At 42.2% G+C, this 12,583-nt stretch overlaps 1 protein-coding gene across 2 annotated transcripts in view; it reads left to right on the top strand.

The window, feature by feature from the left end:
• ACVR2B (activin A receptor type 2B) overlaps positions 1-12,583 on the top strand; it is a 177,597-nt gene that overhangs the window by 102,237 nt on the left and 62,777 nt on the right. Inside the window, exon 2 of one of the 2 annotated variants that reach the window (XM_073581541.1) lies at positions 3,421-3,763. The exons of the other annotated variant lie outside the window; for it this stretch is intronic. Within the exon in view, the coding sequence (XP_073437642.1) occupies positions 3,724-3,763 (40 nt within the window). The 5' untranslated portion in view covers positions 3,421-3,723. The remainder of the gene's footprint in view (positions 1-3,420; positions 3,764-12,583) is intronic. 2 annotated transcript variants of the gene reach the window in all.

Here is a 12,583-nt window from a genome sequence, read left to right as displayed (position 1 = left end):
GTTGAATGAAGAATTTCAAAGGAACCGCAGCCCGGGGAGGAGAGAGAGAGAGAGAATTTTTTCCGTCCGCCAGAAAGGATTTCAGGGTTAAATTTCCGGCTGACTTCCTTCCTCCGGGCATGCGCAATGTAAATTGCGGATCCTGCAGCAAAAAAAGTTGCATGGTCCGTCCAGGCATGTCGGCGGATCCGCAAAAAAACGGATCCAACTGATGGCCATCCGTCAAGATCCGTCGGAAATGCAACTCAATGCAGAAAAAACGGATCCGCCAAAAAAATGGCGGATCCTTTTTTTAAAAAAAAACGGCGGATTTTGACTGATGATCAAAACGGAAGTGTGAAACAGGCCATACCCAACACCAAACTTAGCGCTACATATGGCGCTTGGAGCAGAGCAAACACTTGGCACTCATCAATGGTGAATGCTTTGTGTTTGCTCTCAGAAGCTTTGCACATTTCCAGGCAGTTTAAGAGGAAGGACCTGCACGCCAAAATGAACATAGAAATGTTTTAAATAGGATTTATTATTAGTATCTCCTAGCTATTGATCACACCACAATAGATACAGAAATGAGTGGCACAATGTTTCTGGTAGAACACCCTTTATCAGGCGTGTATGCGAGGGTCGCTGCACATAAGATAGGGAGTTCCAGGGTACGGGGTGAGTTTCCCCAAAGGCAAACCAGGGCACTAGCTTATATCCCATTTCCAGGTGGGCCTCTAATTGAAATGATCAAAATTATTGATGGCCAATGACCGGCTTAAATCTGTTGAATTTTTTGGTTGAAAATATTTTGACAGTCCAAACTAAATGTGTAAGGCATGATCGTTTGATCATCATCCTCTTTAAGCAACTGCGTTATTTTTTTTATTTTTTTTTAATTTCTGATCTTGAGCCATGATGGCTTGATGGATGAAAGATCTGTATTGTGTAGGCCTAGATGGGTCCACCAGTGTCTTCTCTGTTTGTATCTTGATATTATCAAGTCATCGGGTTGCTGGTCTTCCTCTTCGCCTTGTTCCTTCTATTTTTCCAACCATGATGTTCTTCACCAGTGATCGCTCTCTTCTTGTAATGCATCCAAAGTAGGCAAGTTGTAGCTTGCTGATCTTTGATTCAAGCATCATGTCTGACTTGATTTATTACAAAATTGATTTTTGTTCTTGCCATCCGTGGGATTGATAGCATCCTTTTCTAGCACAACATTTAGGTGTAGATTTTTCTGCTGTCCAGGTGTTGCATCAATCTGTTTCCGCAGAAAAGACCAAACTCTGTGCAAGTTGTGTCTTCGTTGCCAGTGAAATGTTCCTAGATTTGAAGACCTTGTCCAGTGGCTTCATTGTTTATTTGCCCATAGCTATTCTCCTATTGACTTGGCTACATCTTGAGTTGTCATCAATCTGAGTAGGATGAAGTCCTTTACAACTGAATCCCGGTCATACCTGGCGGTAGTCAATATCTTTGTCTTTGGTAGCCGTCCCATGCTCGAGCTTTCCATCTTGACTCTCCATAATAAGTTCTTCATCCCATCAATGCTTGTTCTATCAATATTGTATTATCTGCATATTTAAGATGATTGTTTCATTCAAGAAGTTTGATTCTTTTTCGGCAAGTCCAGCCTTCCTTAAAAAGCTTCTGCATATAAATTGAAGAGAAATGGTGAAAGGATGCCGCTCTTTACTTTAAACCATCGTGTGTTGCTCACAGACTGGTGCTTCCCCCTCAGTTCAGTCTGTTGGTTCACCAAGTCTGAATTTCATGCATAACCTACCTCGTTAGTTTTCAAGATAAGGTAAAGTTACATTTTGCCGCTTTTACGATTGCAACGGTGGATAACGCTACATTTTAGATGATCAGTTTGCCAGTCCAAAATGATTTCTGGATTACGGCTTCTGAGCTCTTATGAAGAAAGTTACTGAGCGATTGTAAAGAGTACGAATTAAACTTTTTTTTATATGGGATGTGTAGCTTAAAGTGTTGCAGCTTCTTCTTGGGCGCTCATCTATGATCAATGACGAAAAAAAAAACCTACCAAGAGGATAATGTTTTGCATAAGACAGTGTGATATTTTTCTTCATACCGTAACTCAAGTCTAAATATTGGGCTACCGATGTCCTAAATTCTAAATTTTAACGATGTCTGCAGTGTGTACATACATTTAGTTCTTTTTGTTTCATATATTTATGTAAATTAAATTATCAGTCAGATCAACAATTTTCAGTATAGTACGGTTTTTGCCGACACACTTTTATTCAATGGTAAAAATGGAAGATAAAAAAAACCAGCAGAACCCTCAGTGTTCATTATAACCTGGAATACATTAGTCAGACGTTTCTTCCACTTCCCTTCCTTCCGTCTCCTTGTTCTGACCCACTCTCCTAAAGACTCCAGTGTTATTCAGCACATAATGAGGTGGAATCTTTAGGAATAAATCACAAAGCTGTATCAGCCATTTGCAATCAATCAAGTGATTGGCGTCTTGGGCCTCGCATTGGTTTGGCTCCATCACAAGCACTTTGCATTATATAGAGCAGTAAATAACCCCTGTTAATGGAGCAGAAACAAGCTGATTTATTTGAAATCTGGTTTTGCTGAGCGCCATCCCTTCGCCATGTATAACCTGCCCTTAATTGAGCTAGTGTGGCAATTTGCGTGCACAGAAAGTTTTATTAAAAAACATCTGTGCTCGAGAGGCATAAAGCCATCATGTCAAACTATTAATTGGGAAAACAGTTTGCAGATAAGTGCTTAAAAAAAACAAAAAAAAAAAACAAAAGCCAACAGCACGGATGCATTTTCATGAAGAGGGTGAAGGATGCCAGTCAGAGGCTCGAAATACATTTGTTTGTTTTCCAGCTATTACTGTTTGCTGTATACAGTCTTCTATACTATTTTTATTCTGCCCTAGTTAGCCCAAAAAATAATTTCCACCCTCATGCTAATATGTATGAAACCTCTTTTGGTAATGGCAGATGTTGTAGATGCAATAGAGGACATGCCAATGTCTGCACTGATTTGCTGCATTACTTTTGAAACTGGGGTAGGGGTGGAGAATGGAGGAATACTGTAATATGTTAGTGGTGGACACTTTTACCTAAAGTTGCTCCAAATTTTAGACTGCCATCTCCATTCCGTCATTTTTCAGACCCCCAGATATGCATCTTGCCAACTCGCTCCTAGCTTTAGACGTGGGACGTTCATGAGTGTAATACATGCTGGAGTTGTGTTCTCTGGGTCCAGATTGCTGCTGCTTCCATAGCACTGGCATTTTAGCACAGCTTCTTTCCTGTACTGCTTTCTTCTCCTTGTACTCTACACAGTGTAATGCCTTCTTTTTCCACCTGCAATGTTTCCTTCCTCTGTCATATTGTGTGATCTGCCCTTCGTGAAGACTTTGATAATTTCTTTTTTATTTTTTAGTGTCCAAACTTTAAAGGGAATCTGACAGATGATGCATGCTGCTCGATCAAAGGGCGGCATGTATTAAACATACCTGGCTGGAGTCATGTAGCCAGTGTCTAACTATGGAACGCTGTGGCATTTCAGAGAAAAACCTACTTTAAAAGCCGCCGGAGAACGAGCCGCACGGGTGGCTAAATGGACATGTAGGTCCCAGTCAGCTTCTCCCTGAATTAAACTTTAATGGCCAAGTCTGATCCGCAACACAGATGACCATCGGACCTGCTCTGATAGGTGTACGTCTCAACAAAACTCTATGGGTCCATGTGCTGTCCAAGAAAGAGAACAAGGGCGTGTCGTACAGGTGTGTGACTGTAACCTATGTCCAAGTTCACACAGGTTGGCGTTTAGCCCAGATTCCGCATGAAATCGAGCCTTAATCCACAGCCCACGCACACGCTTGACGTTTTCGCAACCTTCTTCATATGTATTACAACATTTTCACAGAGAAAAATCTCTAATAATAATAATTAGTATAACAGTTATTTCCTAGTGTTCACAATCCAGTATTGCCCAATGTGGCTTGTCTCCATTGAGCTGTTGCATTTCTGTAACAGTGCAAACTGCACACATCAGGGTCTGATTTTTTTTTTTTTTTTTTAATCCGCGTGAATATAACAGTGAAAGAAGAAAGGGAGCAGAGAGCCGCCATAGCTAGGATCAGTGCGTTGTTTGCGCTATGTCAGAAATAGTAGTGAAGCCAGCTATGTGAAGAAGTAGTGCAGGCATTACGGCAGCAAAATGATAAAAAAAAAAAAATTTAATGAGGACTATTTAGAAATTCTCTTCTGTTTTCATGTAGGAAGCAAATGAACAGAAGAAAAAAAATGCCAATTTGTTCATAGCCTGTAGTTAGGTATCGACATTAGGGTAAGAGTTTGGGGCTAGCCCATAGTGGGGGGAGTAGTGTTAGGGCAAGTGACTGCTTCCTGTAGTTAGAGGCAAGTTCGAGTTTAAGTAGGAAGCGTCTGTGAGTAGAGTTGTGCATCATTGGAGCCAATGGGAGTTGAAGTTGCCAAATTTGTTCGGAACTGATCATCAAACATACATTCGGCACAAATAGGGAACCAATATGGCACGTTTATGGCAAATTCAGATTCGGTATCCGAACAAATTCGCTCAACTATCTGTGAGCAGTGCTACCGTTGTGGGTGAACTACAGCAAAGGAGGAGACTAAGGTACAAGAGAGTAGCATGACCTTGAAGTGACAGGAGAAACTGGGTGGCCACCCACCTCAAAGGGGTTCTTGGATAGAAAATTTTGGATAGGATGGAATTGGTGAGAACCACGGCTGATGATTCTTCAAAGTTCTTGGTTGTTTGGTTAACCATGGGCCAATAAAGTGATCTCTGGAAGATTTTACTAAGCAGAAGTATGGCGAGCAATACTCCATTTAAACAAAATCCAGGAACACATAGGCGTCTAGAGACAGAGAGCGTGTGCATACCGCGTCCATGGCCATTAATGACCAAAAAGGCAGAGGAGACTATTGTACACAACACTTGCAGTACATCTGGCTGGGTTACTAGATATAAGTTATTAAGACTATTTCCAAAACTAATAGTTTTCTATTCTAGCCCTAACTTTGCATCACTCCATTGATATAGAAATTAGAATTTTGATTTTGTGTCTGATCCAGTTTTTCTTTCAATTTTATGCATGTTTTGCAATGAATAATTCCACTTTATAAACTATTGGTATGAGTTGCTGGTTATTGACTGTCCATCAATTAACTTTGTAGAACTATACGAGTTACTAGACATCACTCTGGAGCCCGATATTATTTCGGCTGAATGTGCAGCTCAACGAGTCACAAGACGCACGAGGAGTAAGATCCTTAGTAATTAGTGGACTAGGCAGCATCTTCTAGTCGTCGGATAAGCTCTGGATTAGACTTTACCCTTTATTAGTTGTTTACTGTCGCATTCTGCTGCATTTTATTTTGCTGCATACAGGAGTACAGGAAATGCCTGTCTCCATCTATTTGTATCGACATGTATGCAGATCTAAGAGGAGCCATTAGTGCACTGGGGCTACATAGGTGCTGAATTGCAAGCAGCTTGTACCACTGATGAATTGATAAAGACTCCAATGTCCGGACAAGGTCGGGATTGTTGTTTGCCATTATGCAAAGCCATCAGTCACTGGCTTGATTTTCTGAGCTGGTCAGAGAATACCGTAGCCTTCCATTTCCCACTTACGGACTTGATTGTGAAAATGTCAGCGGTGTTTGAGGACTTTGATATAGTTTTCTAAGTCAATTAGACAGATGCAATTATTATCGTAATGGTTGTTCAAGAGAATGTATTAGATGCTGGAAAGTAATTTTGACTTTAATTTTTCTTTTTTTATATATTTTTTCCTGTATGTGTAAGTATACTACTAAAAAAAAAAAAAATTAAGTCAACCCTACGGTTTATTATTTAACAATTATGGTATTGTATAGTCATGTTCTTTCTTGTGGTGTGCCAACAAGGCCTGACTCTAGCAGGTATGACAGGCCATGATGAGAATCCTGTAGTACAGTGATTTGTTATTTCCATCTTTAAAAGTGATCACCTATCCATAAAGCACTATTTCCGGCAGTCCCATAGGGAACGAATGGGGCCTAGGAGCGCTTGTGCAGCCAACGCTCCATTCAGTGAGTGCTTTGCAGAGTGATGTCCTCAGGATCGGCTAGGTGATCGCTTCTAAAGATGAGAATAACCCTTTAATGTTCTGAACTTATTACTTTATGACTTTTCTGCTTCAAAATCATGCTAAAGCTATGTTCACATGCAGCAGTTTTGCAGTGCTCTTTTCGTTTCTACATCTAAAATCTGTTCTCTTGGCAGGAAAAACACTGCAGGTTTTGTTGTGTTTCTGCTGTTTTCTCTAGCACTTTTGGAGCTTTTGTGGATGCCAATTACCGCATAAACTCGAGTATAAGCCGAGGCACCTAATTTTGGTATGCATGGCTTCCCGGTCCTTGTCCTGCTTTGCATGGCTTCCCGGTCCTTGTCCTGCTTTGCATGGCTTCCCGGTCCTTGTCCTGCTTTGCATGGCTTCCCGGTCCTTGTCCTGCTTTGCATGGCTTCCCGGTCCTTGTCCTGCTTTGCATGGCTTCCCGGTCCTTGTCCTGCTTTGCATGGCTTCCCGGTCCTTGTCCTGCTTTGCATGGCTTCCCGGTCCTTGTCCTGCTTTGCATGGCTTCCCGGTCCTTGTCCTGCTTTGCATGGCTTCCCGGTCCTTGTCCTGCTTTGCATGGCTTCCCGGTCCTTGTCCTGCTTTGCATGGCTTCCCGGTCCTTGTCCTGCTTTGCATGGCTTCCCGGTCCTTGTCCTGCTTTGCATGGCTTCCCGGTCCTTGTCCTGCTTTGCATGGCTTCCCGGTCCTTGTCCTGCTTTGCATGGCTTCCCGGTCCTTGTCCTGCTTTGCATGGCTTCCCGGTCCTTGTCCTGCTTTGCATGGCTTCCCGGTCCTTGTCCTGCTTTGCATGGCTTCCCGGTCCTTGTCCTGCTTTGCATGGCTTCCCGGTCCTTGTCCTGCTTTGCATGGCTTGACGGTCCTAGTCCTGCTATGCATGCCTACCCGGTCCTTGTCCTGCTATGCATGCCTACCCGGTCCTTGTCCTGCTATGCATGCCTACCCGGTCCCTGTCCTGCTATGCATGGCTACTTATTCCCTATCCTACTCACCCACCATTGTGCCCTCGCAGCATCTCGGTGGTCCCGGCATCTTCGCAGCATCGCCATGTTTCCGGCTTCCAGCAGCTCTTCAGGCGCTATTACGTGGCGCTGCTCATTAAGGTAATGAATATGCGCTCCACGCCTAAGGAAGTGGATACGCATGTATATTCATTACCATAATGAGCGGTGCCACGTGATCGCGCCAAAGAGCTGCTGGAAGCCGGAACCATGGCGATGCTGCGAAGATTCCGGGACCACCAAGACTCTGTGAGGGCCTGCTGGTGGGTGAGTAGGATGTCTTATAGAAGCCAGTGGCTGTCACTGTACGCTGCTATAAGAGAAATTAATATTCATTTTATCAGCGGTCTCGGTTACAGCCGCCGGCTCCTGTGATCCGCTGTTCCGCCGCTCCCCTTTTCCCCCAGCAGGCTTTCTGGACAGTTGACTTGTGTATAAGCCGAGGGGGACGTTTTCAGCACAAAGGTGCTGAAAAACTCAGCATATACATGAGTTTATACGGTACATGTTGTTGTATACAGTACAAGTTTAATAAAATATGCAAAAAAATGCTGTAAAACCTGTTGTGTTTTTGCATTTACCCATTTGTTTTTATGGGTGACAAAACGCTGTGAAAAACTTCCAAAAACCCCTAAAAGAATTGACTCGCTGCAAATATAAAATACTCTGTAGTTCTCATATTCAGTCAAGAAATAAACAGGAGATTTTGCAAATTGAGCTTTTAGTTTGGCTTTTATCATGAGTCATTGCAAAGCTCATTAAAGGGTGAGTAATGACTTTTGGGATGGCTACTTCCTATAGGTGGCACTAGATATCTAGTCCTCTTCCTCTCTGAAGAGGCAATTTGCATATTTAATTTCCCAGAGGAGCATTGCATGGCCTTAGAAGTCTCCTTACACTGACATGTCAGGCCAGGTATGTCACTGTCCACAAGGAGAAACATTGTCCTCTTAGAACCTTATGAGATTTCTGAAATCTCATAGCTTTGTCTGGTGCGGTAAAACGCAGCTTCATTTTGTGCAGAAAAAAAAAAGCTTTGGAAAAATGCTGTGTGTGTGAACATAGCTTTATGTAATTTAGGTTTTTTCTTTTTATTCTTATTGTTCATTTCTCCTTAGATTGCTCGGTGTCAGTTTGTATTGTGCTCCTATTCTTCATGGATTGTGATTTGCGCCAGAAAATCTGTAAAAAAAAAACAAAAACCTGGATATATATTAAGCGATGTTCTATAAAACTATTTGATACAGGACTAGACCATGCCGATTCTCTGGAGGAGAAATTCTGACAGCTGTGAACCATATAAAATTAAATGTCTGCATGACTGCCGAGCATTGAAGTGTAGCCGTCTCCTGCTCCCAGTCCAGCTTCATATTTTCTTGGCTGAACCAGTGTTCAGCTTGGTTTCTTGTATGGTAGAGGCTTCGGGACTACCAATGTGCAATAAAACACAAATTTTGAAATTTCGACAGGAAATTTTGTCATAGCGGAACTGAGTAAGTGAGCACTAGGCCTTTAACTACTGCCCACAATAATGAAATAAAATGCATGAGATGTTCCCATAAAATTCTTGGTGTGGTTTTCTTCTTTTTTTTTTTTTTTACATAGACTGCTGCCACTGCAGAAAAAAATGTACTTTATATTAGCAATGCCATGCATGCTCTTATTGGCTCTTTTAATTCCTTGGCACATACTATTAGTTTTAATATTGATTTCTTAGCTGGCTTCTTGGCAATCTGAAGCCCAAGTAGGAAGGACGGCAATTTAATTAATAACTGTTTTCGAAGGATACGGCAAATGGGATATAGTTTTATGAGTGTTTGCCAGGTTATGCAATATCATATCTGCTTGTGGTTTATGCGAGTGACAGTCATTTAAAATGATTTAAAGTACCGTAATATTCTTTTCATTTTCTGTATATAGATCCATTTATTGAATTAAAGATGACTTGTCACCAAGTAATAAGTGGGAAGTTTTTGCTCTTCTTTTATTCCTGCTGTTCCCCTGAGTATTGTTTTTTTTTTTTTATGTGTGTTATGGTTCCTGAGATGTTGTCCTTTTTAAGAAATTGTATTAATTTTGTATGGTATTTACCAAGGTGACTGTTGCCTACAGGTGGTTAAGAGAACACTGCCTAAAAGACACGCCCCCAGGGATCCCCCTGAGCCACTCCCCCTTGGTAAAGACCATAAAAATTACCATTAAAAAAAAAAACCCATATTGCTAGGACCAATAACTGACATTCAGGGGAGCAATGGGAATAAAATAAGAGCAGAAACTAGACCCTTTTTGACCTGGTGACAGGTCATTTTTTAACCCTAGTAAATCTAACAAATTACCAAGACTCAAGAAATACTCATGTGCTTAAAGGTATCCTCGAGTATTGCTCCTGAACTTGCTCGCTTTAGCAGTAGGAGCGCCCCAATCATAACACCCAGTGTATGATGAGTTACTGACCTGATGTTGACCCACTAGCTCTTGTCTATATTTCAGTACAGCAGGTTATTACAGTAGTCCTGTGGGTACATGGAGCAGTTTTACCCAGTATTTTTTACTCATTTATATAGCGCCATTAATTCCACAGCGCTTTACAGACATTATCAGCACTGTCCCTGATGGGGCTCACAATCTAAATTCCCTATCAGTATGTCTTTGGAATGTGGGAGGAAACCGGAGAACCCGGAGGAAACCCACGGAAACACGGGGAGAACATACAAACTCCTTTCAGATGTTGTCCTTGGTGGGATTTGATCCCAGGACCCCAGAGCTGCAAGGCTGCAGTGCTAGCCACTGAGCCACCGTGATTATAAAGCAGTATTTTTATCTCTGCCCTTCTTTTATAGTTTCTTTAGAGCTGGTGTTTCTCATTTATTTAATGAGAGAGCTGAGCTGAAACGTTGCCACCTGTCCACATGGGCCAAGAAAAATTTTCACCCTGATTTAGAACTCAACATCGAGTGCCCTCCATTTTTCTGGATTTTTATAGGTTGTTGGGCTGTAACTGGAGATGATCGGCTCGCTTTGCACTATCCGTTGGCCGTGGTCCTTTTTATCCGTGGTCATCACTGTCCTTACTCTCTGGGATCCCAGACTCTGCTTGTGTTACCCAGGCTGGCAGATGTCATCCATGTGGTGCACAACGGACCAGCAGGTGAGGAATTTGTGCTTCTCCTGTCCACGACCACAAACTACTGGCCAGGTCCATGCACCAGGGTTGCACTCACCTCTTGTTTCAATCCTCTTTTTTTATTTTTATAGTATACACCTAATTCACTTTCGTGTCTGTCTTATCAAGTCAGTTATTTTCTGTCTTGGGGTGTTTAGGGTGGTCCCTAACGTGAGACTTTTTGTTTGTTATTACCCATACCAGAGGGACACCCAAACAACTTGGAACCCTCTGCCCCTGTTTAGGATGGAAAATAAATAAGAGTATCTCTGAGGATGTTATATAAAATTGTCAGCCATCTATTTACAGAAAATGTGTGGACAGTCGCGTCCCTGTGCAATGGTAGCAAATTGACGGAAGTTATTAAAGCCGGACTTGTCGGCTTTAGTGTATAATTGGTCGTCCCTATGACACATCGCTTTTAAGCTTCTGCTTGATTAACACATTGTAAATTCCTTGCTTTGAAGGAGTTGTCCAGTTTAGTTGATGCTGTCTTTACGTCAATTCTGCAAATATGCGTTCTTCCAGATATTCCCATATACACCCGTCGTCCTTGTACTTTTTATTATTTGCAGTATAGGCCATCTCATCAGTAAAGTATAGGGCCACCAGCCTAGTGGCAAGCAATGGATCCCAAAGTCACCTCCTAAAGTCTTCCGCTCTTGCTGTTTCGGGCCGGTTGTATTAGCGGCACCTTATTGTGTGAGCATGCATCCTATGGTCCTGGGGGCGGCCAATCTGACCCTCCGTCTTCACATTATCTGCTGTTGTAAATCAATGAATATTCATAAAGAAAAGTCAATTTTACTAATGGAAATAAAAGCGCTTATCCCTGTGTCAGTGAGCCGCATCTCTGCCGCTTCCCCGTCTATCGGAGCTCTCCTACAGAGCATATTAATGCGCCTATCCATAGGTGTTAAGAGTAAGTACGTAATGAAGGTTAATGTATATTGTAATAGTCAACGCTGTTCTGTTCTCACTCAGCTGGTGGTTTCTGAATTGCATGTGCGGGTTTTTGAGGTCACCGTACAAAGATCATTCAAGCCTGATTCCTTTTTAACTGGACTTTGTCTGGAAAATAAACATGTGCCGGGCTTGTTTTCTAGTCATCGGCCAATACAGACAGGAGAAGGCCGAGTCAGCAAACCCAACTTAGCCAGAAAGGCCCTGAACCTATTCATTGCTCACATGTTAGTCTCCCAAAGTGTTCATTATTTGATGTGCTGACTCCTCTAACATACCCAGGGCCAGCCATGGATTCTCAGGGCCGACTACCTCTCCCTCCGGTCTGTGGCAGCTAGAAATGCAATGTGGAGTTTTAATTATACGATCTGTGGCAGAATATGTGACTGATGCACCATTTCGACACATGCATGAATGAGACCCACCCGAGGCTGCTAGGGGCGGATTACTGTACTGGAACCTGACTCCTATGGTATTGTGGAGGGCTATTCTAACTATTTACGTAATCCTAGATTAGGAGACCATCATGAGAAAAAATAAAGGGTTTAACTATTAGTCTTAAAGGAGCACTTCTATCAAAGCTTTTATCCTTGCAATATATTGCATTCATCATATTATACAGCACTGTGGACTTACAATTGCTCATTTTGCCTTTCTACCCAGCTAATTCTTCTCTTTTCTCTGCTCTATTTAGAAACGGGAAGTCTTGTGTCCCTGCGTTTCATTTCCCTCTTCATCTCCTGACCCAGCTGCTCCCCCACCCGCCATAGGCTTTTGCCGTGACACGTGTCTTGCGCAAAGAAACTTTAACTTCTGTTTCTACATAGAGCTTAGAAGAATTCAGCTAGTCAGTTTAATCTAATGGAAAAGAGAAGAATTAATTGGGTAGAATGGCAAAATGAGCAATTGCAACTTTTATTAGAGGAGTGCTACACTTTTTATTTGTTTTGCATCTTTAATTTCTGAGCGTCAAACAAAATGATTATAAGATTAGATATGAGGCCAAGCGTGCCTATGGTGGTAATGGAAAGATTGCCCTAATCTTAATGAAGCAGGATCAGGATTTTTAATATTCAATATGCCCTATTCTTTTTCTCTTAGAGATATGTCAATCCGTCCCACTGGCAGGTTCAGCCAACCTTTGTAGTGATGAGTGAACATGCTGGGTTAAGGTGTTATCCGAGCATGCTCGGGTGGGAATCAAGTGTCTTCGGCGTGCTCGAATAATATGTTTGAGTCCCCGTAGTTAAATGTCTCGTGGCTTTTCAACACTTGCAGGGATTGCCTAACAAACAGGGAGTCCCTACATGT

The sequence above is a fragment of the Dendrobates tinctorius genome, unplaced genomic scaffold (genome assembly GCF_039654945.1).
Source record: "Dendrobates tinctorius isolate UK_male_01 unplaced genomic scaffold, ASM3965494v1 ptg000070l, whole genome shotgun sequence".
Lineage (NCBI taxonomy): Eukaryota > Metazoa > Chordata > Amphibia > Anura > Dendrobatidae > Dendrobates > Dendrobates tinctorius.
Note: the sequence above shows the minus strand (reverse complement) of the source record. Positions and strands in the feature narration are given on the sequence as shown.